The sequence below is a fragment of the Haemorhous mexicanus genome, chromosome 1, assembly GCF_027477595.1.
Source record: "Haemorhous mexicanus isolate bHaeMex1 chromosome 1, bHaeMex1.pri, whole genome shotgun sequence".
Lineage (NCBI taxonomy): Eukaryota > Metazoa > Chordata > Aves > Passeriformes > Fringillidae > Haemorhous > Haemorhous mexicanus.
This window is the reverse complement of record NC_082341.1, coordinates 43,059,946-43,072,372: the sequence shown is the minus strand read 5'-3', so window position 1 is coordinate 43,072,372 and position 12,427 is coordinate 43,059,946. Positions and strand designations below refer to the sequence as shown.

The window sequence follows — 12,427 nt, the reverse complement described above, 5'->3', positions numbered from 1 at the left end:
AATGGCTTCTGATCCCCATGAGAACTTCTTAGCATATATTTTCTGATGAGTTTCAGATTTATTGCAGGTATGCAAGTTTCACAAGCACTTCTCTTTAAACACAACTTTTATATATATATACATGTGTATATATATATTTAAATGATTTTGAAGTAGCCTAGTCATTGGTGACAGTAATTCCTAGCAACCTTCTAAAATAGCTGGGGCATGACATCCTGTCCTTCCATGTGAAATTAGCCCTGCCCAAACACAGAGCCTTTTGCAGCACTGTAACTGAAGGAGCAGCTACATGAAATTTGGTCAGGTTTAAAAGTTTCCAGCAGCAATGCCAGCACTTCTGAGTCCTATACATAGGATGGTTGCAAATATTATTTTATTTTAGCCCTCAGTGAAAATACCATGTGTTACTATGAAAGACAACCACTATTATTGAGATTGCTTTTACTAATTCAGGTTCCCTGCTTTGTCTTCAGGGCTGGGCATAGGCTGTAGCTGCCTATAAACAAACTTCCTGTGGATGCAAAGCAAATACCATAAAGAGGCTTTGACATGGCATGAATGCCAGGGAAAGGCCACAACCCAAAGCCTGATGCCTATAACACTGCTGTGTTTAAGCTTTTGTAGTTCCTGGGCTTTAATATTGTATTGTTTGATATTACAAGCTGGTTTGTGGAACAGTGCCATTATATCAAAGAAGCTTGCCTGTGCTGAAAAAGGCTTCTAATCCTTTTAGTTGAATAGAAAATCTGGAAAGCATGAACCTCAAAACTTGAATAGAAAGGCCAAATGAAATTTCTCTGAAAAGAAAATCAGAATTTGAAAGGGTAATTAATTTTTGTAATGGTTGTGATTGACAATCCTGGAATTTCAAACACTCAAAAACATTTTCACCTACCCCTTTTTAATGCCTCTTGAGCAGTTTCCACTCTGATTATTTTTAAAATATGGTTAAAAAGTAGCACTGCTATATTTCTGTCTAATTTCCTGGGGAGAAATGTAAATAAATATATGTGTTACTGAGTGCTTATGAGCACAGTAACTCTTAACTGTAGCACATGGTCGGTACATCTGATGACACCAGAAGCTAATTTGATAGGGCACAGCTGAGGAAATTCAGTTAAGAAAACAGGAACCAAGCATCTATTTTGTTTGACTGTCTCAGAACTTTAAGTGCTCCCTAAGCTTTGTTGGGTTCCTTGTCTTTTCATGACATTAGAAATGCTAAAATGAAGGCTCCAAAAATTAAATCTAATCCGTCTGTAACTGGCAGACATATTGTTATATGAAAAAGAGAGGAAACAGTGGGATAGGACAGATTTTTTTTTTTAATCCAAATAATTTGTTTCCATTTGTAATCAAATAAAGCTTCAGTATTAAATATATCTTAGTCTTCAATTTTTTTCTCTTGGTTTTCAATCCTTGGCATACTTGTGTTTACATGCACTGATCTACCAGTTATTTAAATAAAGCTGTAATAGTTGAGCTTAAGGATTAAAGAGAGAATAAGCTTTCTACAACACAGCCTATTCTGTTAAGGATTTTCATTTCACTAGATTTGAGAAGTGGCAGCCTGCCCCACTCCCCTCCCTTCCCAAGGAACATCAGTCAGCAGCAGCCATTCACTCTTGATACTGGCCTAAGTGAAGAATTGTTGAAACACAGAATGGTTTGGGTTGGAAGGTTCCATAAATATCATCTGATTCCAACCTCCCTGCCGTAGGTAGGGACACCTTTCACTAGGCCAGGTTGCTCAGAGCCCCATCCAACCTGGCCCTATCTGATTGACGTGATATCTGTGTCACAAAATGTGCCTGAATGAAAAACAGTATTTCAGGAAAGGGACTACAATCCTATTTAAAATGTCAGTGGTGTAAGATTTCTTCAGAAGATCATCTCAGACTTGGACTCCAAAAATAAAGAAGCATTGACCATTTAGATTAATACTTTTATAACATATTAAAATAAGAATTTGAATAAACCATTAGGCAAGAGCTGCCACAGTCCATCAGCAGCTAGATAAGTTCTATGATTTCTGTTTGGAAAGCAGCTCCTTCTTGCTTTTATGGAAAAGGCAGAAGCTCAGTGCTTTGTGATTAGGATCCTTGCTTAGCCTAGTGGTTTATTCAGGTGGTTTGTATTAGTTGCTGGTTTCTTATGGCAATGCCAAAACCTGCTCATCTTAAAATGTGCCTGTATAGGTAGACATAGCATATGCTTGAAAAATTGTCAGGTCATGTCTGACCCAAAGCAGTGGAGACCCAGCCTATGATTGAAATATGAGATGGTGATTCAACAAAGATGCTTATCTTTGTTGGCAAAACATTCAAGCTTTGATGCCACTGATCATAATTCAAATAAAAAATCTGCTTTGAGTGAAAAAATGAAGAATCTATACATCCTTGGAAAATTTCATACAGCCCTGACAGGGATTTCTATATGACTACCGGAGGAAGTCTAGCACAAAGCCAAATTGGACAAAATGGGGATTTGTTCTGATGCAGTCTCTCAAATATTGATTTAAGTGAGCTTAGGAGAAGCTAGTGTGACAAAGAACATACCTAAGCTACTCATCTCTATCAGAAAATTTAGAGTTTTCCAAATGAATTTGTGAGCTGCAAGGAACTGCTAGTAATTGTTTTGACAAAATGGATATAAGTATAAAATATTAAACAACATAATATCCATCAGGCCCAGAGAATCCAAGTATTTTAGATTCTGGAGATACCACTTCCTAGGGATACACAGCACTCAAAGCTTTTATGCTTCAGAACACAAATAAGAGAAATGAGGGAAAATGTTTCATTAGGAAAATTAGTCAAGTCTCTGTTTAACCACAAAAATCAGAGTGCCTTAGTCATTCAAAGCAAGCAGCATTTTTAAAGTGCCATCTTAAATTTATCATATACATTAGCTTTTACACACCAACAAGTAAAAATACCACTGTTGTAAACAAAATTAACTAGACATGATAAAGCCATTACACTTAACTTTTCATTAATAGCTATACAGATTTCTTAGCTGTCCTAGTAGAGAAAAGTACTATGTCATTTGTAATACCCATGTGTTTCATAGAGCTTACACTGTGAACCTGAGGCACCTACACCAAATGTATCTTTAGATACAGAAATCTTTAGAAAAGCAAAACAAAGCCAGAGTCCAGAGTGCCTCTCTCTTTTCTTCCTTTTTTTTTTTTTTTTTTTTTGTAAGCCAGCAGTAGCACTTGAACTATCACAGCCATAATAAAAGCATTATCACTGTTACAACACCAGCAACCACAGATGCCATCTCTGCTGAGAGAGACATCTCTCCACACTAAGAGACAGCATCACTTCCAGCTAGAGGTTAACCTGTGTGGAATCTGAGGTATTGTTCATCTCAGAGCAGAGATCAAGTGCCAGCTATTTCAGCAAAAGCTGCCAGATCTTTCACTGGATAAAGTCATGTCCTGTTCAGACCCTTTAAGTGCATCCTCAGTATCTCTTCTCCAGGCTAACTAACTAAATGTCTGAAGTCTTTCCCACTTGGAAGAGCTGATTCTCTCAAAATCTTAGATTGCCACATGAAATGCCACTTCAAAATGCCTGTAGTCCAGTAATTTCAGGAACTGTGTGTCAAACGTATGTCAGATTCAGTTACAACAATGTTGCTTGGCATATAACAAGTACCTTTACAAAGTTGAACAGTGCCAATTTGACTCAACTAATGTAGATTTCAAAGCTGTAAGGAATTATTTATTTCAGTCTGACTGCATATGTAACAGAGAACTTCCACCTGCAAACTGTGCACAAGGACGATAACTTCAATTTCATCTGTATAAAGTATTTTATAAGCGTTAAAGAAACACACTCTCAATGCCAAGCACGATGTACAAATCACTCTGTGCTGCCTCAGTTCTGAGCTCCCAAAACTCATTTGGTAGGTTCCCAAAAGGACAAAGCCCCATCTGTTAATTCTCCTGTATAGAACCTCATTGATGGTATCACTCTTATGCATGAATTAATAGCTAGAGAAATTACTTTAGCATTCATCTTGTGGCTGGTGTGTAGCTGAGCAATAATTCTAAAGAAGTATTGGCTGGAAAGAATGTAGGAAATGTCTATTTACTGCTGGGATTCAGGAGGAAAGATGGTGGTTTCCCTGCACAAAATGTTGGTTCTTCCATTTCCTTTAGCATTGGTCACACACTCTTTGGCAACTGATTGCGAATGAAAATAGCATCCTGTAGTTTCTTCCAGCAAAAGATTTTATCTGAATCCAGCTGGAATTTTTAACAGGAAGTCTGTGCTTTATGGCCATGTTTTGGAAAGAGGTAACCTTACAATACTCTTGAAAAGTAATTTCCTCAAATGTTAATGAGATATACTCTAACTAGCAACAGAGGCAAAAGAAAATAATTTTTTGTTTTGCCAAATGAATTGAAAAATGTTTTCAAGGAAAGAAGATAATCCTGCCAGCATAAACACCATTAAATAAGCCACATACATGGCTTCTATTGTTTTTTATCTAAGCAGAGAGGCTGCTTAAACATGTTGAAATAATAGGCCTTTTATGTTTGACAGGAAAATAAGTGGCATGTTTCATTTCCTTACTCAGACTGAATTAATATTAAAAACCTCATACCTTCCAAGAACTTAATCATAATAATTTTAATGGAAAAATTTAATGTATAGAATTAGATAAGAATTGCTCTTAAAAAAATACATATTCTCCTAAGAAAAAGCCATAGAGGTCTAGATAAAAGCCTCATTTAGCCAGAATTACCTCCTAAACTCAACTGTGCGGTTAAAATGTCACCTCCTCTCAAACTCTTACCATGACACATTTGCATATCATTTCTATAAGGCTTGTTAAAAAGCTTTCAGATTTCTTTGCTTTAAAACATTCAAGTTTGAATTAAAAGAAGAGAAAAATCTCAAAGATCATAAATAATTCTATTATTGGATCATACTCCCCAAAGTCCATGCTCCTGGGCCTTGTGTGTGTTCAGTCAGGAATGATTCCAGAAGTTGATCCAAGAAAAGAAACATTTAATATACTGCCAGTATTGAAATAGTCTTCTCAAACCATATTGTATGGTTTAAGAACTGAAGCGAGCAAGTTTATCCTTCTTAGTATAAGTCTGGATGTTCTTATCTATACACATGTCCTTCTTATAATCTGTTTATGTCTTGGACTTCATGAAAAGCCCTGGTAATTTCCAGAATCTATAGTTTCTGAACAATACACATTTATTTCCCAGCTTTAGTTTTTACTGAGATATTTAATGTCTAATGCTCTTACTGATGATCAGTTTCTAAGCAACTGGTAAACAGGATTTTTTAGTTGTCAGTTTCCAGAGGAAATTGCGACTCATTAAAGTGAGCATGCAAAGCTAACCTCAGATTGTAGCCATTACACTTATTTTAATGCTGTACTTCATTTAAAATGTTTGATCAGAGAACAAGTCTCCTAGGATGCATAGCTTTTCTGGAACACCACAGTGAACAGCAGTTCTTCAACAAGCCTCATTACATTCAGTGCACAATATCAAGCAATGTAAAGAGAAAGAATAGTAGCACCACATTCAGTTCATTTTATATTGATAAAGCTTTTTGTCTCAGGACTAACATGCTAATAACCACATCAATGCTTGTTTTGATTAAATGGATTTCTTCCAGCAGTGGGAGCAGCAGTGACAGAAGTATATTGCACCAAGGAGATTCACATATTTATGCAGGCAGAATGATTAAATTTAGCATCAAGTTACAAGTTGCTCTCTAATTCAATCTCTAATTCTCTCATTCAGTTCCACCAATGAATGTTTAAGTTACAACTGGCCTGTGCATCCTCTGAAGTTCAGCTGTCAGGATAAACCTTGAACAATTCAAAAGTTATTAGCCAACTAACCCTGCATGCATCCTTTGCTTGTGATTTTTGCCTCTGTGACTGGACAAGCACCACTATGTGCACGAGACAAAATCTATCAGAACAGAACATGACAATAGCACAGTTAGAATGTGCTAAGCTCTCTGGAACCTAAATTTAATGCCCGCTGAGATCAGAAAAGGGTGAATAGTGAGAAAACAACAGAAACCCTCAAAGAAAAATGCATTTATCTACTAGTAACATTTATTAAAAGACATTCAGTCAGTGTTAAGCAAACCATCCCAAGGACTTACCCTGCTAAATAAAAGACTGTGATCCTCAGAAATAAAGAGCTTATTTTCAACACCATGCAGGGCAGCTTCCAGAGCAAAACTGCACTCTGTGTTTGTAGAGTCAAAGCAGCAAGTGTTACTATGTGGTATCAGCCCTGCCAACATCTGACAAACCCAAGGAGAATGAACACGATGTTTCTTTAAGCACGGAGTGCTTGAGCTGTTAGCCATTGTAAAAACATTAGGAGCAAGAAAGAAAATAATGAACATTACTGTACCAAAACAGGAAAAGCAGATTTCCCTCCCACCCACCCCCTGCCAGTTACAGCCCTGGCACTTTTTATTTCCACACTATATCATGGCAAAGGAATGTGTCTTTCTTTGCCTGATGACCTCTCTTTTGGAGAAGTATGCTATTCAGCATAATTTAGCACACAGAGAACAAAGAAGTTTAACTGTTTCAAAGGAATGCAGAATTTCAGTTCTTGTTATAGCTCTTATTCTTCTGAATGCTCATCACACAGCTTAATATCCAGCACACATGGAATGAAAAGGAACAGTAACTCATCAGAGACGGCCTCATTCCAGACTCACCCCTTCTCCCCCCCGCCCATGCAAAACAGCTTCCATTTCCTTGTGAAACAGCAACAGCTTCAGATTATAATTCAGTTCTCCTAAGGATATTCATACTGCATTTAAGTTGAGAAATCATGATCTACCAAAACATTTATGAATTCAGGTTACAAGCCCTACTGCCAAGACTGCAACCTTTTATTTAACACAGATTTACATGACAAAGGGCCCAAATACTGACCGGTGCCTACACCTGATCTTAGAAGAATAAAAATCTCTTAGAAAAGATAAAGCCTTTACAGAACAGAGAACAGCACAGCATAAAGCTTATGGTTAAGAAAAGAGTTAAAAGAAGGGAAGTCTGGTTTATTTTTTGATATATTTTATATACCTATTTAGAAATCCATTTTGTCAAATATACCCCCCTTATCATAACAAGCAGATTCAAGACCATGTGAAGTTTAACAATTTTTTTTACACAGCTAGTATGGAGATGAGTGGTTCAAGATGAACTGGAATTACATTGAAAACAGCTCATGACAGCAGTGGAAGATGGGCTTCTGTGATCTTCAAGAGGCAGGTAATGACTGCTTAAACCTTCATGGTCTCTCAAATGATTTAAGTCTCCAGTAATTTCCTCAGAATCAAAAATTATTTGTTCTCACAGGAAATTTTTTCAAATTCACAGTGCTCTCATAAAATCCTAAATAGAACCATTACTCGCAGATACTGACATTTAAAAAGCAGTGCAGCTAAACTTGTGATCCTCCCCTGTAAGATATGGCTAGATCACCCTCAGGGTTACAACTGAAGTAGTTCTTTTTTTAATTTGCTTTTACCTTTTCTTGAATCCTCTTGGCTTTCACTGTCGATATAAGTTTCCAGATTGCATGGATAGGAAGCTTTATGAAACAGGAGAAAGATTTATGCAGCAGATTATCCATAATTTAGGCAATTTCTCTTACTGCTTCCCTGTTTGGAGTTCTGAATGCATGTTTTCCTCCTCTTCCCAAAGACTCGTAGTCCTCGACTGTTGCATAATCCTTTCCTGTAGAGCAACTGGTGAAAATCAAAACATCAAATGCAGAGCCTCCAACAAATGACTAGTGTTAAAGTGCCACAAGGGCAGTGTGAGCTGCAAGAACTGAGGGGCAGTTCTACCAAACGCAAATCATTTCCCTGGCAGCCTGCTCAAATAGCTCTACTTCTGGTAAGAACATTCTGCTGCAAAATCAAATAACAGTAACCAGCTCCTGATTTTTCCTAGCCCCCCTAATGCCTGATGCCTCTTAAAGCTTGTTCAGCTGCAGTAAAGAGGTTAGAAAACTGCTGTTTCCAGCACATTCACCCCTCCTCCTCAAGCTGCATTTCACCGACTGCACTGTCTGGTTTCACTTTTGTTTCACACACAATCCTGTTATGTGGATTTCAGTCAGATTAATGCTTTCGTTCATTCCCCGCTTTCTAAACTGGAACTGCAAGGCACCAGTCACAGAGCATAACAGTGCAAGCTCAGATAAAGCTTAGCTTGCAGCTAGGGGCTTTGCTTTGAATCTTACCTGCAAACTCATTTCCTTTCAAGTCATTACATTTGTCTTTATGACCCCTTCTCTCCTCTGCACTTTTGATCAGCAGACAAGTATTTGTCTGGCTTTTGTGGTGGATGGAAAAGCAGCAAAGCATATTTCCATCAATTATCATCCTAAGTTTCAGAGTTATGGAAGTTTGGGTGGATGTCTTCCTCTCTCTGTTGTTGTTGTTGACCTTTTATGCAGACAAGTCACAGAGCTGGGATCTTTTTACAGTAAAGCAATTCAGTCCTCACTACAACTCCCAAGTTTTTAAGTCTTTCCTAAGGTATGTCTCTATCCATAATAAATAATTTTAAGGTAAGTCCCTACCCAGGCCATTCTATGATTCTATTATTTAGATCTTGGATAGTGCTACAGAATTTATCCTGAAGCTATTAAATACAGCTGCTAAAGACTAACCAGCCAGAGAATGTTATGTGCCTCGTGCATATCAACATTTGTGGGAGGCAAAAGAAATAATTTCTTTACCTTGTCAGCCATATGGTAGGGAAATAATACTGCTTTGCAGGACTCTTCTCCCACTCCTCCTTTTCAGGTCTCACAGCTACAAAAAAGCTTTCAATGGATTCAGGAAAAAATCCAAGACAGATTTACATGTTTGTTTTCTGTGTTAACTCATCCCACATTACTTGCACATATCCCTCCCTTCAGGTTTGATGCTTGACACAGGCAAACATTCTGACATTTCCTGCTTGGAAATGTGCCTTCAACAAACCCTTTTTGTGTTCCTAAATGACTGTTTGGCTGCTTATATTTCAGCCCATCTGTTTGGATGGCAGTAAGCCTGCTCACAAGGTGATCTTCCTGTTTCACTTCCCATCCAGAGATGCCAGCCAATTTTGGGCTCTCGGCACAATACCTCTCCTGCCCTCACTTTGGTACAAAGCCCTGCTGAGTCAGAATCACTGTTCCTGTGCTTTATAAAATTTGTTGGCACTTGTGTGACTCTGACCACCTGAGCAGCAGAGGAAGAAAACTGGAGTTGTCAGCACTGTAAATTGCCAAGTGCATTCATTACTGCGAAGCCAGGAGGATGTTACAAAGATCAGTGACACATCGTAGCATGGGAATTTTAATTGCTCTGCAAAGCCAGGATCCCTGCAAGCAGAAGGACAAGAATAATAAAAGCAAAAACAGAAGCCACAGGCATAAAAGAGTCAAGAAGGGAAAAACACTGAGCTCCACTTTGCTGTACTGATTCCTTTAAAATGACATCTACTAGGACATATTTGTTTTGTATAACCTCAGACTTTTACCTAAAATCACAGTGTTATGTTTATGCCACTCCCTGCAAAATCTTACCAGGCTGAAGTTGCTTCTTTGCAAAGTTCTGAAGTGCATGACCAAGCTCTTTCAGAGGAATGGAGCACCATAGGATTGCTTCAGATTGACATAAAGACAGCATCTCAGCAGGCACTTATATACTTACCCCTTCTATGCTCCATATGGATGCTTAGGGAGCACAAAGGGAGACATCTTCAGTAATCCAGATGGATGGAGCATCAGAAGTGTGGACAACATTAACTGGTTGAACCATACCTTGGCAAATATCAGAATTCTGCATTTCCTTGATTAGCACCTAAAGTTTTTATTGAAACAGAGAGAAAGGTTTCTTAGCTAGGAAATATTTGCACTGTCAAGAATTAAGTCAGTGGGTACGTATCACAAATGTTCTTCTGCCCTCCACCCTGTTTAAGAAAAGAAGTAACAAGCCAAGAAAAGCAAAGACAGGCTTTCAACAAACAGTATCAGCTGTCAGAATGTTTTAGTTTAAGGGTTGTAGTGAAAAAGTCTCCTTTCACTGGTGTAAAATAATGTGACAAAATTTCCAAACATGTTCCGATACCTGAAAGAACAGTTTCTTGTTGTACCCTGTGTATTTACTAAAGAAACCCCCTCACTTCTCATGCCACAGTATGTTTAAAAGAAAATGGTAGAAATTTAAACATTCTGACTGCCTAGGAATTAATCGAATTTATACTAAAATAATGATCTATTATTTGCTCAGAAAACAGCAAACAACAGAGACTAAACTTCTCGGCTCTGGCCTGGCAACTATCCAGTATCAACAAGAATAGCACTAACCTATTTGTTCAACTAATTCTTGTGTTATCAGTCAAGGTGAATTGAGCATCTCCCACACAGCACTCAGACAGCCCCTGCCCTGTATTATAAGCTTCTCTAATGACAGTAATAAAATATATCACTGGCATCCAAAATCCACAAACAGCATCCAGATCCTGTGTAATAGTAGCAAATAATTCCCTTTTCACTGAGTGAATAAAACCTGCACCAAAATAGAGATCTGTATGCATCTAGATCTGCATAGGCATACATGTATGATTATATAGATGTAGGTACTACTTATGTACACAGTGCCCCCACCCTGAAAACATACTTAGGAGCTGGTGAACAAACACAGACTTTGTCCTACTACTCAGTGCAAGCTGCTGGCAGCACCAGGTAATTCTTGCTCATTGTGAGCTGTTTAATTGTCTTCTCTAAATATCTTGATATCTCAGCCAGACACATTTGCATTCTAAAGCCTTTCATTGCAAAGTTCCTCTATCCCAAGGAAACCATGGCATTTGGGTCCTTGAAGCATATCCTATATGTATAAAGGAAGTATTGCATTTTGGCTTTGTGTACTGTCAGAATAAGAATTTGCTTCTTCCCCCATCTCCCCCCACCTCATTGCTTTGGTAAGTAACAACGCCAGCAGAGCTGTTAGTCCAATACGTTCAACTAATCTGATTTTCTCTATTTTTGAGCAGGATTTATTAAATAAATTCTAGTTAAAACTTGATCCACTTTTTTTTTTTTTTTTAATTTGGAATGATGCAAGCTCTATCTTTGACATGCATCACTAATTTATATTTTCTAGGATTTTAATGCTTCAGTTTTAGTTCCATGTCCAGTAACAGTCTCCCGAGTCCAAAAGACATGATTATACTGGAGAATGTCCAGAAAAGAGCCATGAAGATAATTAAGGGACTGGAATATCTATTATGGGAGGAGAAACAGAGAGCTGTGACTGTTTAGTCTGGAGTAGGGCAGACTCAGGGGGATCTTCTTAATACGCATAAATATCTGAGAGCCTGAAATGAAGAAGGAGGAGCTTGACTTCTCAGCAGTGCCCTGTGAAAGGACTGGAGGAAATGGGCAGAAACTGAAATGCACTAAGTTCCATGTAAATATAATTATTTGTTTATTAAACCACTGTTACAGTGATGAAGCATTGAAACCTCCTGCTAGAAAGGTTGTGAGAGTCTTCAACTTTGGACAAGTTCAAAGTCCTTGCAATCAGTCTTCTTGCAATCAGTCCTGAGCAGTCTGCTCTTTCTGACTTTGCTTTGAGCGTGGTATGGTACTACACCATCTCCAAGGAATCCCTTCCAACCTCAGCTGTTCTATGATTCTGTGCAATTATAAGCTATTACTGTAAAAAAACCCTAAGGATATGCAAATGGCATCATTAATTCTGCGTAAAAGTAAGTGCTTTTTAAAGAAAGAAGATACAGTTAAAGAAATGTCACCAGTAAACCGATTCCCAAATATATAGATTCATTGCTGGTGCAGTGCCAAAAAATAATATTTCCTTTTATTGCAAGAAAATTTGCCTGAGTTTCCAGAATGCTTCTCAAGCATAATACAGCACTCTTGTGTAGAGGCATTGACACAGGCATCAAATAACTACAAATACTAGAAGTCTGGTTGCCAACAGCTTACTTGAAACTGTTGGACCAAATAACTGGTCTATAATTCCTCCTAGATGCTGAAGTATTTTCAGAATTTTTTCTACCTTTCCCAAACATGCATGAAGCAGTTTGCTTCCCCCTTTCCTTCCTTATTTCCCAAGAATACAAAGTCATGAGGAGCAACTGGCTGCCATGGTAATTCTGCTGTACCAGGGCTTCAATCTAGATGATGTCACTCTAAGAAAAGAGAGACCCCAGCTGTAAAAAAAAGCTAAAAACCCAGCACCCATTTCTCAAAACTTCTTTCCCTGGATATGCTCTTCACGCTCACCCAATTTACCCTGCCCAGTCAGAAGATAACATCAAATATTCAGTTTTGCAGGAACAGGAAAGAACAAGTTGATAAGATGATAGACACAGGCTGAGA

General features: G+C 38.0%; 1 protein-coding gene across 1 annotated transcript in view; it reads right to left on the bottom strand.

The window, feature by feature from the left end:
- Nucleotides 1-7,754, bottom strand: part of ATP2C1 (ATPase secretory pathway Ca2+ transporting 1) — a 61,476-nt gene extending 53,722 nt beyond the window's left edge. The window contains exon 1 of the mRNA XM_059847435.1: nt 7,550-7,754. Within this exon, the coding sequence (XP_059703418.1) occupies nt 7,550-7,654 (105 nt within the window). The 5' untranslated portion in view covers nt 7,655-7,754. The remainder of the gene's footprint in view (nt 1-7,549) is intronic.
- Between the last annotated feature and the right edge of the window lie 4,673 nt (nt 7,755-12,427).